Genomic DNA, 21,348 nt, shown 5'->3' on the forward strand with positions numbered 1-21,348 from the left:
TATTCTTCTGTAGTTTCATTTGGATAAAAGTATAGTTGGCTGTTGAGCCAACTGAGGCTACATCCCAGTGACTGAAGCTACACGCAGGAGTAACTTGTTAAAGTGCTGTGCAATCCTGTGGCATGAAAAATTCTAAATGAATGAAGAGATTAAGTCTTGGTGATAACTGAACTGGGGAAAAATACAGACTGGAGAGCTACAGAAATCAGCAAGCTGTGGATCCCGAGTTTTTTGCATCCTGAGAGAGAGCATAGGTTGGTTATTCCCCATGTATAAAGGAACAGACCCATTTTATCCAAGTTAAAAGGTTTATCAGTTTGATATTCTTAGAAGCCATACTGTTGTGACCTATTTATTCTGCAGTCCGTTTGTGACTGTCTTCCTATGATTCTGGTAACTTAGGTAGAAGACAATTACACATACAACTTTAAATGGTACACTAAATATGCCTGTCCAGAGATGCCATTGGAATGTGTTGTGACTGATCCCAACACCATGGAACAGTATGATTTATCAAGGTAAGAGAGAAGTAAATAGACTCGTAATGGAAGGACAAAACCCACATGTAAAAACAAATGTCCTATCTAGTGAAGTCTCACTGTAAATTTGGTGTAGGCTGCGTAGACAGCGTCAGAAACCCATGATCATTCTTGACAGTCTTGAATTGTAAAGGACAAGCAAAAACGAGGGAAAAAGCATATCCCCATTTTTTAGGGGGCACACTGCTGTGCCTGTCATAGTTGTAAATTGATTGATGTCCTGCATTGTGTGTTGTTTGGCTGGCTTTGATAGCAAAAACGGTTGTCTCTTTTTGTAGTCTGCAAACAACTGCACTTTCTGTGCTGTGTTTTTAAGAAACATTCTGCAGCCAAACATTTAAAACTTTAGTCCCTTATTTACTTCTGAGTGTTGCAATGATAATATCCAATAAGGGAGACTCTGTATTTGCTGCTTCTGAAATAGTTGTTGCATAGGTTTTTGAAGAATGGATTTTGCTTGCCTCTTGCCACTTCACAAATTATAGTGTCTCTAATCCTCTCCATTTCTAAGAGGAATGTGTATTGTAATTTAAGAATATAAATATTTCACTTTGGCAATTCAGTTTATCAAAATCCGAAGACCAAGGTGAAAACTGGTATGCCATGGACAACTCTGAACCAAATGAGCACAAGAAGTATTACATAAATGTCTGCCGCCCTCTGGTTCCTGTTCCCGGGTGTGATCGATATGCCTCAGGCTGTCAGATGAAGTATGAAAAAGATCATGTGAGTATCACTTCCACCCCAGCACCAAAAGTTAGTCCAACTGTTATGTATACATCAAAGATCCATTTTAAGTGTCTTCTGACTCTTCAGGAGGGTAAAAATAATGGCCTGTGGGACCATAAGCATTGGCACAATCACTGGCAGAATAGCAGGTCTTTCAGTAGGACCGTGATTTGTAGTTTAATAGCTCTGGTAGTTAAGGGTCAGACTTACCCTTAGAAGGCTGTAAATCTCAAGTAATACCAAATATACTCAAGAGCAAAATTCTACCCTCCTTTAAACCACACAGTCATCTGAGGGCCAGCATACTATAACAGTCAGTCTCCCATTCCTGTCACTCCTCAGTCACTTTTTTCTTTCCTTGTGCACTGTAATGATTTTGCAGCCAAAATCTACAATGCATATTATGGGGGTGGATAGCCATATGCCTTAAACAAAGGGCATAAACAGTCGGTCAAGAAACTCTGGCCTCTTTCTTCCTCTTCCCTGGAGGCAGAATCTCAAAATTCCCTCCCATGATCTAAATCTCACAAGCTTTTGTAAGTAGGAGCCTCTGAGATTTTGGTCCACTCTTTAAACTCTTCAATTTATTTAACCAAAAAATTAAAAAATAGGATGGGGAGCCTGGTGCTGGTGTGGAGACCGTGCAGCCACTGTCACAGAAGAGTCTCCTGAGCATGTGTACCTGCAATCCACTGCAGGAATGAACAGCAACAGCAGGAACATACCAGGAAGAGCGAGGGGGAGGTCTCCATCCACAAATTTGTCAATCATCCTCCTGCTTCCTGTTAAACTGTCAAATTTAACAGATTTCTGCTTCACCTCTGCATTGTGAAGCAATTAACATGCCACAGAGCTTGTACCCACTCTGGTGCAAGTTCTCGGGCTGGATCCTACACAAACTGAGAGCCTATTAAAATACTTTAACATGCTATTCGCTCATCAACATCCTCTTTGTTTTGTCTTATTTTGTACATTAGAGTGAACTGTGGTAGAGAAGGGCGTGAGAGTAAAAGCAAACCTCAGCCTCTCCTGAGCTGTTTCCCGGCGACCTGGGCTCTGATACCGCTTCTTTTGTTTGTTAGCTTTTTCCTGGGTAGACATACCCTTAGTGTCTCTGTCTCAGTTCCCCACCTGGGAAGGGGAGAACTTCATAAGTCACAGGGGTGCAGACAATAAAATCTATGACTGATTGTGAGGTGCTCAAATTTGATAGTGATGAGGGCAATATAAGTACCCAGATGGAGTGGGGAAAGATTTTGTGTAACTGTACATCTGGAAAAAATGTTTCAGCTGTGTTTCTCTGCAAGACACTGTCTATGACTGATGGAGACTGATGGAATTCCTTTTGTGAGCTCATGACTTAAAAACTACTTTCTCACAAGAACTGTATTAGTTCTCTGCAGTTCTAAGAGTAAGAAATAGACACTGTCAGCTAAATCAGTAATCTATCGATTCCCAGAGCCTCAAATTTGGATTTGCCTTGGTTTGCAAATGGAAATGAGTTTGGTAGTTACTGCCCCCTGGTTGGTGGATGTTTGTTCCCATCAGTCGTCATACACAACTGGCAATCTCTAGACAGTGTGAGTCGGTAAGTAGAAACTCTTGCTGTTTTGTGTCAAGATGGAGATACAGTAAGGAAACCTGCATAATAGTCCACTGTCATCAGCCATTCACTTCCCTGGACATCAGAACCATAGAGGATTCTTATTGTTGGCCCTGATGACATATTGCATACCCAAAAATCTACTTTGGCTCTATCCTATGGAAACCTAATGTGTCACTTGTTGGAAATGCCCTAAGGTCCATGACCACTTGGTCTCTCACAAGAGCAGTGCAAACTGCAGAAGCATCAAATGTGAGATGAAAACTTACAAACTCTCTCTAAATCAGTGGCACCCAAATTCTGAGTCACATACCACCTTCTTAAAAGCTTGTTCAGTCTATTTACTTTACCACATCAAGATCACAAATGACAAGTGGTACATGTACCACAGTTTGGTAACCCCCCTGCTCTAAATTCTTTTGCTGAGCTGTAGTTAGCTGACAGACAGGGACTGCTGCCTCTAAAGGTTTTGGGTAGCCTCTTAAACACCTTCCTATAAACCAATACTTATGGATAGATGGGACTGTTAAATGTCAAGATAATTTGAGGGAGAGGGGGAAGGTAGATTTCTTAACCTCTCAGTTGCTGTTTCACAATTACCTGCATCTTTTAAAAAAGGATATTACGGAATGTCGCTTTGGCACAGCAAAGAACTCTGGTTATAGCTGAAAAGAGGGAAGCTTGATTTTAGTTTTACTTTTGCGAAGCAAGCGCTGTTTCATTGTCATCCTTTTTTCTTCATTCTAGGATTCCTTTTCTGAAACCACTTCCATTAGTAACCTGGGGGTTGCTAGCAAAGGCCTAGTAATTGAAGGACATGGTCGAGTCCTCCTAACCTACACAAATGGTTCTGTGTGCATCAGTGCTGATGGGAAGAGGACCTCCTATACAACCATAATTCATTTTACGTGCTCCAAAGGCACTCTTGTAAGGATGGAAATGCTTTTAGTCTCCTCATTGTACTAATGTTCTCTGAGGCTCTGTATGGGGTGCAGAAACAGTGTCATACTGGAGACATGATGAAAACTGAATAGTGGTTTTTCCTCCCCCCCCATGACTCTGGTGCTTCAGCAATGTATCTAGAGTTGACTTACATTGTTAGCCAAATTTTAAAGAGAGACAAACAAGACTGTAACAATTGAGAAGTTAATGGTCTGATCTGGAGGCCATATTTAAGACTGGTTTCAGAGGGGTAGCTGTGTTAGTCTGTATCAGCAAAAACAACGAGGAGTTCTTGTGGCACCTTAGACTAACATTTATTTGGGCATAAGCTTTCATGGGCTAGAACCCACTTCATTGGATGCATGGAGTGAAAATACAGGAGCAGGTATAAATACAAGAAAGGATGGGGGGTTGCTTTACCAAGTGTGAGGTCAGTCTAATGAGTTAAATCAACAGCAGAATACCCAGGGAGGAAAAATAACTTCTGAAGTGGTAAGAGAGTGGCCCATTACAGACAGTTGACCAGAAAGAGTAACCGTAGGGAGAAATTAAGTTTAGGTTTTGTAATGACCCAACCACTCCCAGTCTCTGTTCAGGCCTAATCTGATGTCCAGTTTGCAAATTAATTCCAGTTCTGCAGCCTCATGTTAGAGTGTGTGGTTTTTGAAGGGTTTTTTGTTGAAGAATTGCCACTTTTAGGTCTGTTATTGAGTGACCAGAGGCTGGCTCTCATATGACCTTGATATGCATGAGGATTTACACACGTAACTCTGAGTCTTACATTACAATATGAATGTGTAAGTTTTCTAATGTGACCATAGGGAGAGGATAGATCCAAAATGAGGAAACCTATGTGCTTTATAAGGCAACCAGACTTAACAGTTTCACTGTCTCTGTTTTGTCATGCATGTATATAACTGTTTCCCATTTTGTTTATATCAAAACTACAATTACTTAACTCCACATAAGCAAGGGAATTCAGATTTAAGGTAGAAAGCCTGGAATAATACTTGTTCTAGGTTTGTTCTTGCTGCATCCTAGGTGTTTTAAATATTGCACGACTCTGAGATCAGTGCATAACATTATCATGGTCAGAATCTTAGTACAAGGGACATAGGATATATATATATATGTGGATTTTAGTACTTACCTGCAAAAGCAAAGCAGTACAGAGTAAATTTGGACCTATAACACTCGATCACAGTAAATTTCTGAATATTTCTTATTTGAAGTAGTTAAACTAACCTTCTAGTGCTTCATGGCCCTATTTACTCAATATTTCCTGACAGTAATTGCTTGCTTATCATAATGGACTATGTGTCAAGCCCTGAAATTTATGAATAATTCAATTAAATATTGGATTTGATAAGTGTAAAAGTAGGACTTTTTTGTTTTGTTAATGCAGGTCTTTAATACAATTAGCTATTTAGTCTAAGCTGTTTGGTTAATGTAGGCACTCTACATACTGAAAGTCTTGAACTGTTGGCTGGGGAAAAGGTACCACAAAGTACATGTGCAGTAATAAGGTTTTTTTGTTTTGTTTTTTTTGGTTTTTTAATTTGAGCCAGATTCTCAATCAACTGAGAATTTGTCCCTAAACTCTTATTAAAATAGCAAATTTTCAAGAATTAGTAGTTTTGACATAAGATGAAACAGATGCACTTTAAATGAGTCTTTTTTTAATTTTATGTTTTCTTTGCAATTTGAATTTTCAGAGTAGCAGCCCCAGGTTTATTGATAATCGAGAATGTGTTGTCACCTTTCTGTGGGAAACAGAAGCTGCTTGTCCAGTCACAACAACAAAAGATGAAACTCAGGTGAGAGTGGGGAGGGCTATTTTGTAGCCATTAAAAATTGTTCTTCATGCTCTGCTGCCATTTGTCCCTTTTTTCCTCACGTTATTGTCTCCTGCAAAGCTAGTTTTACCAAAGTAGTTTTTAAAGTTAATCCAGAGCTACTGAAAGGGGCCAGACTTAGAATACTCAAGAGTGAAGTCCTCTGTTAAGTGATCAATAGAGCAGTTATGTCATGAGAAGCAATAAGGCAATTTTCCCAAATGGCTCTACTAATATATTAGAATGTTGACCTAGAAAAACCACCCCTGGAGATAGGGTAACTTGCTTGCTATGACCATTGAATTGTTTTGTTCCCCTACTGAGACCACCAACAAACTACCAACTGTATTATATCTGTCCAGGGATTTATGCTCAGCTCATCACAGCTGCATCTGGATTTGTAAAGATCTGTAGGGAGATCAGACTAATTTCACACTGGCAATTGAATAACCCTCAGATTTTTATGCACATCCTGGATTGGATCTAAACTAGTGACTGTGTTGCAAAATATCTGCATGTCCTTTTATAATTTCATTGATGCGTTCTCTTCTCCCTCATTTAGTTGTCTTTATTTGCCTTTTCAGACTTGCTTTATAGAGGATTCTGTTCAGTTGTACCAGTATGCCAGTGGTGCATGCTTTCTTGGGTAGCTTCGCAGACAGTAAATGGGCAGCTGTCCTTGCACTGCACTAAAGAATACAAATGTGGTGTTACTGTTACTGTAACTGTTAGTCAGTACTGTTACTGACTGTTAGTCAGTCTAAATTAAATCTCAGTTAGCCCTTGCCCAAGTTACGTTGTGACCCTCCTGGTCATTATGCATATTTGTAAAGGTGCAGTTTTTTAAAGCTATGTATATAGCGTCTCCTTTTTACAAATAATAATTTCCAAGTTTATCTGCAGGTCCCTTCTTAAAATAACTAACTCTCTTCCTCCACCTCTCAACCCCACCTCCATTTTTTTTTCAGTCCTGCTCTGTGAGAGATCCAAACAGTGGCTTTTTGTTCAACTTGCAACCACTAGCTTCAGAAAAAGGCTATATAACCAGTGGAATTGGGAAGACATTTATGGTACTTTTTAATTTATTTTTATTTTATTTTTTTGTAAATGTACAGACTGCAGCTGGTTCATGCCTTCTGGTCTTAGTTGGTAAAGTGGAAAGTTTGACAGCTGATCCTATCCTTTGTGCCAGTATCCTTATGAGTCAGCCAGGCAATGTCTTACTTCGGGAAAGGAGTGGAAGGCAGTTAAATAGTTTTTTCAGTGGCTGGTGAGAAGAAATTTGAGGAAAAAGTCAAACTGACACTTGGTACACCTCGAAAGTAACTCGAAAGCCATCTTCCTGATGCTGACAAAATGATAAAACTGGTGTGGTTTTTGCTGTGTTTCTGGTTTTACTACATTGCGTGCTCCCTTTTCTTTTGGATGGTGGTGGAGGGTCATAAACAGATCAACTACCCTCTCTGTACTGATGTCGACATACATAAAAAAGGAAGTAAGCAAGAACCAGGGTGAGTGCAGAAATGTGGGATTTAATTATCCTGTATAGACAGCCCTCCTGTGGGCCAGAAACAGCAGAGGCTATGTTCTGATGTTGCTTTTATGTGGGAATGGTTCTCAATGTTAATTCTTCAGGCAAGTTAACATTATTCACATTTTAATTTTTTTTTAGCTAAATATTTGTGGACCAGCACCGGATTGTGGTACTATTCACGGAAAACCAGCTAGTGGATGTGAAGTAGAAGATCTGATATCAGTGAGGATAGTGGAATTGGACAAAACCCTCTCTCTGTCCCCAGAAGGATTTCTAACTCTTACCTACAGAGGCAATTTTGAGGTAAAATCAGGTGAGTTCAAAATCCCGTGCTATGGTTTCAATTAATTGGCGTTTGCTTTAGATCTGTGTTGATGGTTTCATTCCCAGGCCCTGTTCTTTGTGCAACAAAATCTATCTGATAAATTCAGTGTGTTAAAGCTGTGTGGAAAAACCCAAATTAATTTCTACAAAAACCTCAAAAGAAATGAGAATTTTTCATGCTGCAGAAAAGCTGAGTAAAAACTCTCAATTTTTCTGTGAAACACATGTCAACATTTTCATAGTTTCATTAAACAAAATGTTTTGGGTTTCAGTTTAGTTTCTTTTTCTCTGTTTTTTAACTTAATAAAAATCTGAAGAAACATCCCCTCCCCTCTGCCCCCCCCTACTCCCCCAGAAGAGTGGGAAGGGGGGATAGGGAAAACCAACTTGATTTTAGTTTCAAATTGAAACTTTCATTTTATGATCACTTTGGGCTTTTTTGGCAAAACTGTGGCTGAATTGAATTATCCACAAGTTTTCAATTTGACAAATACCTTTTCAAACACTTTGATCAGTAACTTTTAATTAGCTCTAGATGGCATACTGTCTTGAATGACTACTCCTATTTCTTATCATGACTAACTTTCTGAAGCTGAAACGTGCTTGGGAAACTGTTCACTTGCATGTCTGAACGAACTCTGTTTCTGGGCTCCCAACTGGGAGACATGGCCTTTATTGGGAAAGGAATGTGGCCGTTTGAGAAAGGAGCACTGGGCAGGAAGGGTCGATGTACCGTCTTAAGCATTATGCTTAATTTTAAATGATAGTCCATAGATTGGTGAAGATCTGTCACCATAACAGTTGGCACCAAACATATTATTGTTGCTGGGTGCCATATAAAATGGATAACCTACAATTATGAAGACTAACTGGAAAGTTGATATCAAACATCATAATGTCAGAAATAATAGGTAAAGCTCAAGCTTCTTGGCACTACTTCTTGAGGCCCTATGTAACTTAAGTCCTCTCTCTTTGTCTGATTTAGGGTGTCTTCTGTTCTCCCTTCACGCCCAACCTACTGCATTCAGCAATGCCGGTCTTGAGACTCCATTTGTTCTGTTTTTGCTTGGAAGCTATTCCATTGGAATAGGCCAAAAGAGTGCTGCTGTAATTGTTTCCTTAATGTCTGAGCCAAGATCCTGGACTTTGCGTAGAAATCAGAGCTCACTTTTTCATGGATAACTTGTCAGCAGCCATGGCAACAGTATCTGATGCCTGAATAGTGATGGGGTGTGTATCTGTATGGGCTGCTTTTTTTTGTGGTCAAGGGTTCAAGGAGCACAGTTCTTACTGGGCATACTTGTTTCTGAAATCAGCCTCAGCGGTCCATGATTTGATATGCTTCCAATGACAAGTCTGTTTAAACTGGGGTGTGTGGTGTGTTCGTGTGTGGTTTTTTTTTTTTTAAAACTCTAATTGGCAATTGAATAATTCTGGCCCAGATCCTCTCTAAAGGCTCCCTGTTGGGGAGTTTTTTGTTTTGTAGTTCGAAACACTGCAGACAAGGTCGAATTTTTCTGACCGATATTAAGGTTTACAGTTTGATTTACTGCAACAAATGGATATGCTGAGTTAGGAGAGTGACTGTTATTCTTAGAGTGCTCACTTTTCTTTAATCTGAGATTAGAAAACAAATCTCAGTTGCATGCAGCAGTAGATCATTTGCTGTATCTTCACACAGGAGCATCAGACACTTTTACAGTGACTTTCATCTGTAATGACTCATACCCTGGAGAACTTAAATTTGTGGAGGAAGAAATAAACAGTGCACTGGGAATTCATAATACGTTCTTTGAGTTTCATACAGCCTTAGCCTGTGCCCCTGCTCCAGTAGACTGCCAGGTTACTGGTAAGTACATTTTGACTGTGGGGGTGTTGCATGAAATGCATATCATGGAGGTGAGGGTAATTGAACAAAAGGTAAAGCTTTCTATGGAGATGAGTGAAAGTTTGAGGTAGGGTCAAAAATGTTTAAAAACTCATTATCTTCAGGTAAGAGTCTAGAAGAACTTTTCTAACCCTTGTTTGCTAGCACTAGTTTTGATTCTTTTATAAAAATGAGCTCAAACGTAATTACAGTTTATAAATAAGCATGTAAAAACGTGGGTAGATGATTCATGGAGGGCTAAACTGCAGTTATTTAATGGTGCATATTAATTGTTTGCTAACGTAGCACTCTTTTCTCTAACGTTTTTAAACGTTAGGTGTATATTTGATCAGTAATCCACATCTGAGTCACATGTTACTGTTTTCCCTAGTGGCTTGGCTCTTTACCACTCTTTCTCACATGTAAACCCTACTGATAACTTCTTCGCACCTGCAGCACATCTTGTTAGGAGGCTGCTAAAGAAGCAAATATTGATAGTGATGATTATTAGTGAAAGTGGAGAATTTGGGCTTCAAGGGGTGCTTTATCTGGTATATCATGGGGTTGCTGTTTGTATTTTTAAGTATTTGTTAGAAGTGCCCAGAGTACTCATATTGGTGATGCTGCTTATTTAGATAAGTAAATCAACTGGTTCCTTATCTCAGTATGGTGAAGCTACAAATGTTTCCTGATTTATGATTATGAAGGACTTGGAAACCATGTGGTAGCTTTTTGGTTTTTGGTGTCCTAAGCTGGGATTGTCCTCAAAAAGGAGTTTGACTAAAATACTTCATTTATGTAGCTGAGTAGTACCTAAAAGGAAGCAGCTCTCTTCATGACTGTTAACCTCATTAGAATCCAGAAAATGGAAGGTTCCTCTGTTGCATGCCAATAGTATCTCATGTTCCTAGGGTACAAGACTTTTTTAAAGTCTTAGTTTTAGGAGAAAGCTAGGAACTAATTGACTTTGCAGATAGATATATATGAAATTTTGACCCTACCAAGCTTGATAGCTGACTTTTGACAACCACTATTCTTCAGTCTGCACTGGAAAGAGTCAGCTGTATGGTCACTTGCATGTGTCTGTATGTCATGCAGCTAGGTCTGTATTATTATTATTATAATAGTCACCCTGAATTAGAGGATGTCGACAATCTCAGTTTGTATTGATGGGTCATAGCATAGCTCCAAAGACCAGTTGGAGAAGAATAACACTTACCGCACTAACCACAGGGCCATTTGCCTGGTTGTGCTGGTTGAGCTGCACATTATTGCTGGTGTTAGTTTTGATTGGTCTCGGGCATACAACTTACTTATTGCTGGAGTTAGTTTTGGTTGGTCTCGGGCATACAACTTACATGACCAGTCCATGAGTGTGTCCATATCGGTTGGATGCAAAGCAAATAACCCTCGATACCAACTGAACCAGCTTTTGACAAAACTTCCATGTTGGACACCTGGACCTGCCATTTGATGTCTAGCTCTAAATAGAAACTGTCAAGATTTTTAATGTGCTGTTCATAATAGGTCCATGTTTCACGCCCATAGACCATTATATCCATAGAGCTGTGAGAACAGTAGCCTTATGCCCTTAGAATCTGTCTACAGACCAATCAATGTTGCTTCCAGATTCAGTGATAAAAGCGACCACATGCGGCAGTATTAGGTCTATGTACTGCTCGTTTGGAAGACTATGCCAAAGGAAAAAAATTAGCTTGGAAAAAAAAATCAATGTCATTGAGAACTGTATGTATGACATTGAGCCCAGTGAGACCCTGATCCTATTCGGGTGCCACCTCAGTGTAGATAGCTAAAAACATGCTCTACCAAGTGTACTTGATTTGGGAGTGGGTTCTTGTCTCTTTTCCATAGTGTACCACATTAACAACAAATGGGAGAGGAAAGGTCCAGAAGTCCATTTCATAACATTCCTGTGACAACTATCTCAATGCTTGCATGGAAAACTAAGGGAATATAGATTTCAGAGTAACAGCCGTGTTAGTCTGTATTCGCAAAAAGAAAAGGAGTACTTGTGGCACCTTAGAGACTAACCAATTTATTTGAGCATAAGCTTTCATTTTCTAGCTGTCCATACTGTGGTATTAGAGAGATGAAGTGGGTGAGATAATCTGTTGGACCAACTTCTGTTGGTGAGAGACAAGCTTTCTAGCTTATACAAAGATGACCTGAAGAAGAGCTCTGTGTAAGCTGGAAAGCCTGTCTCTCTCACCAACAGAAGTTGGTCCACTAAAAGATATTACCTCACCCACTTTGTCTCTCATATCTTGGGACCAACATGGCTACAGCAACACTGCATGCAGTTTGGTATAACAGAGCCAGTATTTTTGGCTGGCCAGCTAGCTTTTCATGGACCTTCGGGAGGGGTCCTATGGATCAGTTTGGGAACTGCTGCCTTAATAAATTCATATTGGTAATGAGACTTCGGTATGTATCGAGGAGCCATCTAACCTTGTAACAAGAACATTACGAAGGTCAGTTTTTATATTTATTGTCCTCAACCTAATGTCCCCTCAACTTATTGTACATCCCAAATACATTTCAGACTCAGCTGGCAATGAATATGATCTAAGTGACTTGAGCAAGGAGGGAGAGCCCTGGATTGCTGTAGATACTTCAAAAGATGCAAAAACAAGAACTTTCTATTTGAATGTTTGCAAGCCTCTACCTTATGTGCCCGGATGCCCTGGTAAGCTGACAGTGGCGCATTAAAATCTCTCTTCCTAGCTTGTGGTTTTATGACTTGAGTAATTTTTATGAAGTAAAGAATTGATATTTATCTATTTCTGTGTTGTTTATTTTAGGATTGAACCAGTTTGTTGTTAGTACAGGCTATAGCAAAGGTGGTAGCCATAAATACATTTTAAAAAAAATGCCCCTTCTGTTTATCTTAATCTGGTAAGGAACTTGTTGGAACCACTAACATGAATACATAAGCTTAGCAAGGTGCATTTTCAGTCTAACAAAACAAAGTAAAGTTCTGAATAAAATGTGCTGTCAGCTTCAGATGAACTGGTGACACTTTTTATATAGTGATCCCAGTTCACTCTTTGATATGAGCTACTGCATTTTTTGATCCACTCTGCTTTTTTAAATTATGTCTCCATAAGTGGATTTTTCTGTAATGAAAATGCAGCATGACATAAAATTTCCTATTCCTGCAGGTGGTGCAATAGGATCTTGTGTGAAATCTGCTGATAAAGGCCAGAACCTTGGTGTTATTCAGATAAGTCCTCAAGCTGCTACCGATGGGTCTCTTAGTATTACTTACTTGAATGGTGACACATGCAAAGATAAACAGCGCTATTCTACACGTATCCTCTTTGAGTGTGATCAAACCCTAGTAAGTGTGTGTGGTGATTTTATATAAAAATCAAATCCTGGTAATAGTTCCGTCTTATGGCACGTAACGAAATGTATTTTATTTCTCCATTCCAGAAAAAAACAGAATTGGAGGCCTCTAAATTTTGCTTAGCAATATTTTTCAATATATTCTAATAGCCAGAAAAGGGAAAATCATTTTCATCGGCCTTTACTGAATAAAGTTTTATGCTGTGCAATACTAGACTCCCCATTATTACTCAATAACAGTGGCTTTGTTCAGGAACCTGATTTATAGGGTTAAAAGTACAGGCATTAGATGAGTCTGCTTGAATTCAATCTCCATGACTTAGAAATACACTTTGAGTTTGTTTGTTTATAAAATGCATTTATCTTCTCCCCTCTCCCTGCTTACCTAGAAAGAGAAACCTTAAATATTAGAACTGGTGATTATTCCCCATGTGTTTGTGTTGTAGGGGTCACCTGTGTTTCAGCATGAGGATGATTGTGAATTTGTGTTTATATGGAGAACCCTGGCAGCCTGTCCTGTCCACAAAGCAGAAGGTAAAAAGTCTCTAAACTGGAATTAAATATGAAATTTGATCTTGTTCTTTAATATTACAACAGTTTTGTACACAATGCTTTTGTGAAAATACTTGTGTAATTCATAGAATATCAGGGTTGGAAGGGACCTCAGGAGGTCATCTAGTCCAACCCCCTGCTCAAAAGCAGGACCCATCCCCAATTAAATCATCCCAGCCAGGGCTTTGTCAAGCCTGACCTTAACTTCTAAGGAAGGAGATTCCACCACCTCCCTAGGCAACGCATTCCAGTGTTTCACCACCCTCCTAGTGAAAAAGTTTTTCCTAATATCCAACCTAAACCTCCCCCACTGCAACTTGAGACCATTACTCCTTGTTCTGTCCTCTTCCACCACTGAGAATAGTCTACAACCATCCTCTCTGGAACTACCTCTCAGGTAGTTGAAAGCAGCTATCAAATCCCCCCTCATTCTTCTCTTCTGCAGACTAAACAATCCCAGTTCCCTCAGCCTCTCCTCATAAATCGTGTGTTCCAGACCCCTAATCATTTTTGTTGCCCTTCGCTGGACTCTCTCCAATTTATCCACATCCTTCTTGTAGTGTGGGGCCCAAAACTGGACACAGTACTCCAGATGAGGCCTCACCAATGTCGAGTAGAGGGGGACAATCACGTCCCTCGATCTGCTCGCTATGCCCCTACTTATACATCCCAAAATGCCATTGGCCTTCTTGGCAACAAGGGCACACTGCTGACTCATATCCAGCTTCTCGTCCACTGTCACCCCTAGGTCCTTTTCTGCAGAACTGCTGCCTAGCCATTCGGTCCCTAGTCTGTAGCTGTGCATTGGGTTCTTCCGTCCTAAGTGCAGGACCCTGCACTTATCCTTATTGAACCTCATCAGATTTCTTTTGGCCCAATCCTCCAATTTGTCTAGGTCCTTCTGTATCCTATCCCTGCCCTCCAGCGTATCTACCACTCCTCCCAGTTTAGTATCTTCCGCAAACTTGCTGAGAGTGCAATCCACACCATCCTCCTCCAGATCATTTATGAAGATATTGAACAAAACCGGCCCCAGGACTGACCCTTGGGGCACTCCACTTGACACCGGCTGCCAACTAGATGTGGAGCCATTGATCACTACCCGTTGAGCCCGACAATCTAGCCAACTTTCTACCCACCTTATAGTGCATTCATCCAGCCCATACTTCTTTAACTTGTTGATAAGAATACTGTGGGAGACCATGTCAAAAGCTTTGCTAAAGTCAAGATACAATACATCCACTGCTTTCCCTTCATCCACACAACCAGTAATCTCATCATAGAAGGCGATTAGATTAGTCAGGCATGACCTTCCCTTGGTGAATACATGCTGACTGTTCCTGATCACTTTCCTTTCATTTAAGTGCTTCAGGATTGATTCTTTGAGGACCTTCATATACAAAATCTCAGAGCACGAAAGGCTCATCTTGGTTATGAAGAGAGAGCTTTTAGTATCTGAAAAATCCACTGACCTGTGATGACAAACAAGTTGTGGACTTTTATCATACTCTGTGCTTCATGAAAGTTACAAAGTGTAACCCTAGGGTAGGGTGTGGCAGCACAGGTGTCTGACCCAGACTCCTAAACTTAGCCCTCATGCTGGTAGGGGTTGGGTACATTTTTTTTTTTTTTTTTTATTTCAAGCTCTAATGTTAAATGCCCAGCCTTCCATAGAAGCTTTCTGGTAACTTGTGTGCCATTGTGATCCTGAATTCTTAGTTTTTTCTCTGTTTAAATTGTCAATGATGTATCAGCAAAATTCAGAACTTTTGTTATAAAAGTACTCTGAGCCATTATTGTTACTCTTGATAATGCTGTAGGATCAGTACTGCTGCAAAGGCCAATCCCATTAGAATTACCTTTATTTGGGACCTAGTAAGCTTGGTGGTGTGTGGAGGGAATAGCTCAAAATACACAGTGGTGATTCTCAACACACAGGTGTCTTGGTTTGATTAAAATCTGTTTAAAATGTGGCACCAGAACCTTAGCTGTTGTAAATCAGTGTAGTTCCATCCATTGAAGGCAGTGAAGATGTACTGACTTACACCAGCTGAGGGTTTGGCTCTTCAAGTTACAGTTTAACCCACAACTACTCTCTAGCTCTTCCATTTAAGTAAAGTTGTGATAGACAGATAAAATATGTAAATGTACATTATGGCAGCTGAACATAGGAATTGCCACTGCAGATCAGACCTGAGGTAGTCTTACTCCAGTATTGCCACCTGATGCTTAGAGAGTGGTTTAAGAGCTCTACACTAGACAGAAATGGGGTAAGCTGCCCATCCAAAACTGCTCTCCTCCTTGCTACCTCACTACTCACTCTCCATTTGCAGATCATTAATAAGTAAAGGTCCTGGACCTGGCAGCACTCCGCTTTTAACCTTTTGGCATGATGAAAGTTGACTATTTAATCCTACTCTGTCCTGCTTCCTAGACTGTTTTTGATCCATGGCCATATTTTGCCTCATGAGTCTATTTTTGAATATTGCTTTAAAACAGTGAATAGTACAAGCTTTTATTTAACAATTTTAAGGGGTTATTAAGAATTGTTGAGCTTTTCTCTTAATAAATTGTCACTAAAAGCTAAATAAGAGTGAAACTCTTAAGTGGCTTCTCACGTGATCAACAGAAATGAGTTGTTTTAACTGAAGTGGCCTTCCAATAAAGTTTGGAGGAAAATTTATTCTAAGGCTCTTAGGAGTGATGGGCAGGAGGCTGCCTAATAAGGACTGTCCTTTGTACAGGTTTGACTCTGCAGCTGTGGGTATGTATGACTGTCTCTGAGCGTATCTTACATAACTTGTGTTTTAGCTGTGTTAATTTATTTGCAATTTAAGCCTTCTGTTAACTTTGATTTAAAGGAGATAACTGTCAAGTTAAAGATCCAAGGTACAACTTTGTGTATGATCTGAGGCCTCTTTCTGGGAAGGAGAAGAAAGTGAGTACAGATGAATATGACTACTATTTCAGAGTCTGTGAGAGAATAACGGAAGCATGCCCTCAGCCAAATCATCAGAACAATGTGTCGTCATGCCAAGTAAAGAAGCAAGACCCGACTCTTAGAAAAGTAGCAGGTATAGTAGTTGTTGGATTTAGTGAAAAGGAGTTGGGAGGGGGTTGCTACATCACTCTGGAAGTGTGAGTGCAGCTTTTCAGTGGCATCATGCTTTACTATGCATCTCCTGGAGGTAAAGAACCACTGCCAAGCAGATCCTAATATAAAATAGTAAAACATCATTTAAAGAGCAACATCTACTTCCGTGTTCCCTAAAATGGCTTCTGTATAACTAGAAGCAGTCCTTACCATCTCTTCTTCTGACTCTAGTCAATGATTCTCCAAATCCAGTTGTCAGCTTTGAATAAGTCCTGTACTGCCACAAAACTGTAGGGTACAGACCACAGTGAATCAGTAGCTCGAGTTGGGAGTTCAAACCTCCCTTTGAGCTCGGAGGGACTGAGAGCACCGCATTTGCTGGAGCGGCTTTATATGAATCTTCATTAGCTAATGAACAGGGGCAGATGAGGTGGCTACATGGGCTAGCAAATGGAGTGTGGCTTCAGTGAAAAATGTCAGGATGATTTCAGAGTAGAAAGAAGAACCTGTGCCCATTCTGCCATCTAACTGGCAATGATGGTAAAGACATTGCAGAAGAGCACATAAGGCCTCCGACTATGGCAATCTTGCTACATAGAATTTCTTTCTTTCAAAGCGAAGATTGAATTATTCGATGTAGCTAAAAAATTTAATATCACCAGAAACCTGTAACTTGTCTGTCGTGATTTGAGACAGTATTGGCAGAAATGTATTGTTTTTTAAATTACTGTCGCTTACTTAATCCTTGTGGCCCTGCTGGCAGAAATATTGGCAATAACTATGCAAATGTACTGGATTAACTTTCTGTAGTTGGATTCAAGTAGTAATTTGCTTGTCTAATTTAAAAGGTTTGTATACTGAGAAGCTGACTTTTGAAAATGGATTAATAAAAATCAACTATACCAGTGGAGAGAAATGCCACAAAATATATGAACGCTCAACTGCCATATTTTTTTATTGTGATCACAACACTCTGGAGGTTAGTATGTGTTTTGTACATTGAGACAAGTCTTCAGGAGCTACAGAAAAAATAATAGTTTCTGAAATTATCCTCATGAGAGGGCTGGGGAGACAAGTGTAAGGGAAGCTATGCATCTTGTTTCAAGAAAAGTGTAGTCCTCCATTAACAACACCTCCCATTTCCCCCCCCCCCCCCAACTGAGTTAAATTGTTTTGTTCTCCTCCTGAGTTGTGGGATAATGTGGCTAGCTAGAAAACGCATCAGCAGCTAAATGAAAGGCACCCTCATGTGGCATCTGGATGTCTGCCTGGCATGATGTGGGGACCCCAGGGAAATCTCTAGCACCATTTCTCTTTCCAGAGAATTACTGTGAATACAGTAGCTGAATCATGAGCCCTGAACTAGCTTTTAAGGGAGACTGGGAAAGAATCTTTCCTTTTATAAGGGAATAAGTTGACTTTTAAAGTGTAAAACACATGGCGTAAGGATGAGTAGCTTGTTCTACAGAAGAACAGGGCTTTCTTTTTATTCTTTTGTTACACGTTGACAGAGATTTTGTTTTATAACAAACATACCTTTTAAGTGAATTATTAGAAGGTACAGAATTCTGGGAAATATGTTCCTCTTGATCATGGTAATCTTGCCCCAACTGACTGTGGTTGACTCCACATTTCTAAGGCTGCCTGATGTTTGTGAAGAGTGTGCTTGAAATCAATTGGAAACAAATGCATCCAGAAGAGTTGCATTGCAAAGTGTGAATAACTTCCTGGAATGTACAGTATTTGCCTGAGGATTAAGCCTCTTAGTCTGGAAGAAATATATTGCTGCACTGCATTGTTCCTAAAAGCCCCAACTTTCCAAAGCTTAGGCCTGCTTTATTTTTTATGGCCATGTCGGCACTTCCAGTTCTGCCATCCCCAATGAACCAAATCTGTTGCCTTGTAAATAAAATTAATTTACATCTTCACAGGGCTGTCTCTGTAGCCCTCAGTATCACCGTGAAGGTGCAGGTGGCCCTCCTCCTGATCCCTCTGCTCCTTTTTCCCTAGCCCATACTCTGAAAGGACCAGTGGCTCTGGGGGTTGCTCTGCTTACCCACTCCCATTTTGGAGGGAACTGGGCAGAAGCTAGCAGTTCTGTCCACTCTGATCCCTCATTTTCCTTTTCCTTCCTGGTTAAAGAAACAGTGGCCCTTACGCTGCTCTGCTACTCCTCCCTCCCCACAATCCTCTAGAAGAGCCAATCGTTCTTGACCCTCTCCTTTGGGTAACATTTTTACATGCCCTTGACGAATGGCTTTTTTCTGAGCTCCAGTCATGTGTACGCAACTTTAGGACTAGTAACACGTGAAGGTATCCTCTGCATTCAGCTGTGTAACGTTAGATCTCTGGTGTCTTGTCCAACTGCACTAATGTTTGAAAGCCAAATAAGGAAGTAGGGGAAATTTTGTTCACCGCTGTATTTAGATATGTGAAATATAAACTTCTCTGGTTCTGTTTTTCTCAGCCAGTGTTTCTAAAAGAAACTCCAGATTGCACCTACCTGTTTGAATGGCACACCCCATATGCCTGTCCACCCTTCCGATCTATAGAATGCTCCTACAAGTAAGCTGTGCTTCCCTCTGACCTAAACTGGTAGTGATGTGCTTGTGGTGACATGTGCCCATTCAGGAGACATTGTATTCAGCATGAGTGGCTATAATCACAGCCATTATTTTCTCTCTAACGTGATCCAGTGTGAATTAGCGATAGGTTAAATTGTCACATGTATCAGCAATGCCCAAGTGCAAATGTAGTTCTCTGGGATGGGGGAAAACAAACTTAAGCTTATGAACTAATTTTGTATATAGGATAGACTGCTTTTGGGAAGTAGGGAGGGTTTAACAGTTTAGTGGCAAGATGGATGTTGTTAGACTGAGCGGGGGAAGTGGCAAGATGGATGATGTTAGACTGAGCGGGGGAAGGAGCAGAAAGAGAGGCCAGAGATAATATGAAGCTGTTGGTGTTGGGTTTTTGAGCTATTGAAAAGGAGGGGTATGTATGATGGAAACTGGAACCTAATGTTTGAGTTTGCTGTCTGTGTACTGAACTATAGCTGACCACCAGCTTGTGCTCTCTGACCCTCCTAGAAGCAAGATGACTCGTGAGACTTTCCCAGTAAAAACATTTTTGAATAGTTCTCTAGGTCATAGTTTCATGGAGATTAAGGCTAGAAGAGCCCAGAATTCAGACTAGAGGATCTAATTAATGTATATCCGGATTCATGAAGTTCTACCCAGACACACCTAGAGTAAGCCCAGAGACTTTAGTTAGACTAAAGCATTTAATCCTCAGAAGACTGAACTGTGTGCCACAGGCAGGGAACAGGGGAGACTGTGGTGCCCCTGTGCCAGAGGCCTCTGCAATTGCAGGGAATTGATTAGGTGAGAGAAACCCAGATAGTCCTAGCACGTGAACCGCACCCCATGCTGCAGAGGAAGGGAGGAAAAAAAATCCCCAGTGCCCCAGCCCATCTGACCCGGGCAGGGATAACTCCTTCCTGACCCCAAATCTGGCAATCGCTGTGACTGTGAGTAAGACACACCAGCTAGAGACCTAGATAGAGGATTCTCCGTAACACCTCATAGCACTGGTCCACCCTATCTAATGGCTGGTCTTGGCAAACCTACGAGGTGTGAGACCTATTAGCAGCATCCCAACCAGAAACCTATTATTGGTGCAGGATTTCCAGATGCTTACTGCATGTGGCATTTTCCCCTGAATCCGTGCAGAATTGTTGACCCAGCGTGGTGGTCTGCTTTTGGAGGTGGCTTTGATTCATCTAAATGTAAAACTGTTTGTTTAATGCAGAGACAACAAAGGAAACTCATTTGATCTTTCACCTCTGACACGGCGTAGAGAAAACTGGGAAGCTATTCCAATGTCTGGCTCAACACAAAAATACTATATTAATGTCTGCCAGTCCTTAGTGCTACATGCAGGTGCAGGTAAGAGCAAGAGAAATATCTATTTAAATGCCATTGGTAGTTATGGGATGAAAACAGGAGGAGAGACAGCCCTGTCTCCTGTCCCCACTGCTCCAACAGCAAAGCAAAAGATCACCAGGTGCAGAGTAGACACAGGCACAGCTGTGGCTTGTGGGCAGCAGGGGGAGGGTCAGTTTCATTCTAACCAGTGGTGGTGTTCTCCAGCAGCTCTCCTCTTTACCCTCACCCCTCCACAGCCTCAGTCTTGCTTCACTACTATCTAGCTCTTCCTCCTTTTATTCCAAGTCCACCATAGATCTTGGGGGTGGGCGAGATAACATACAAGAGCATCACTGGAGGAGGGTGACCTTTTGAGGAGGTTGCTTCTATCTAGCCCTATCAAGCTGATCCTAGATTCTTGGCCGGGTGTCTAGGGGCAGGCATTCTGGCAGCTGATCTGTGCAGTAGCAGACCTCCCTTCTAGCAGCTACAGCTGTGGCTGGCCCGTCTTGCCGCTGCATGACCCTGTGAGTGGGTGGTGAAGCTGTATAAAGGAAGCAAAGAGCCCTGGGCGATGAGTGGAAGTGACCTAAGTGTTGAAAAGCAACATAATCAGTTCTTTTCGAGACTGAGGTCAGCCATTTAAAGTGACGGTCAAGCTAAGCATTTCTTTTAAAGTGATGTTGGTGGGTAACCTAGCACTTCGCCGCTATATTTGCTGGTATATTTGAGGAAGAATCCCTTGTTTCGTAAACATGCATCCTAAACTGTTGGGACAGCTGGTGATGGAGTCACAGAGAGCAAACGTCATTTTTCTGTGTTTATCTCATGTCTAGGGTCTTGTCCGTCAGATGCGGCTGCCTGCTTAGTGGATGGTTCCAAATATATAAATCTAGGTGAGGTTGCTGACGGACCACAATGGGAAAATGGCATTTCTATTCTAAAGTACATAAACGGGGAGCCATGTCCAGACAAAATTCGCAAGAGGACAACAATATTACGCCTCAAGTGTGATGAAAGCAGAGTTGTAAGTA

General features: G+C 40.9%; 1 protein-coding gene across 1 annotated transcript in view; it reads left to right on the forward strand.

Annotated features, from left to right (window-relative positions):
- Nucleotides 1-21,348, forward strand: part of IGF2R (insulin like growth factor 2 receptor) — a 90,686-nt gene that overhangs the window by 41,305 nt on the left and 28,033 nt on the right. Inside the window, exons 17-31 of the mRNA XM_073337840.2 lie at nt 403-518; nt 1,103-1,265; nt 3,619-3,798; nt 5,529-5,630; nt 6,617-6,718; nt 7,321-7,495; nt 9,188-9,355; nt 11,937-12,080; nt 12,556-12,734; nt 13,189-13,276; nt 16,156-16,368; nt 17,237-17,367; nt 18,856-18,953; nt 20,199-20,335; nt 21,151-21,341. Of these exons, the coding sequence (XP_073193941.2) occupies nt 403-518; nt 1,103-1,265; nt 3,619-3,798; nt 5,529-5,630; nt 6,617-6,718; nt 7,321-7,495; nt 9,188-9,355; nt 11,937-12,080; nt 12,556-12,734; nt 13,189-13,276; nt 16,156-16,368; nt 17,237-17,367; nt 18,856-18,953; nt 20,199-20,335; nt 21,151-21,341 (2,187 nt within the window). The remainder of the gene's footprint in view (nt 1-402; nt 519-1,102; nt 1,266-3,618; nt 3,799-5,528; nt 5,631-6,616; nt 6,719-7,320; nt 7,496-9,187; nt 9,356-11,936; nt 12,081-12,555; nt 12,735-13,188; nt 13,277-16,155; nt 16,369-17,236; nt 17,368-18,855; nt 18,954-20,198; nt 20,336-21,150; nt 21,342-21,348) is intronic.

This window comes from Lepidochelys kempii, chromosome 3 (assembly GCF_965140285.1).
Source record: "Lepidochelys kempii isolate rLepKem1 chromosome 3, rLepKem1.hap1, whole genome shotgun sequence".
Lineage (NCBI taxonomy): Eukaryota > Metazoa > Chordata > Testudines > Cheloniidae > Lepidochelys > Lepidochelys kempii.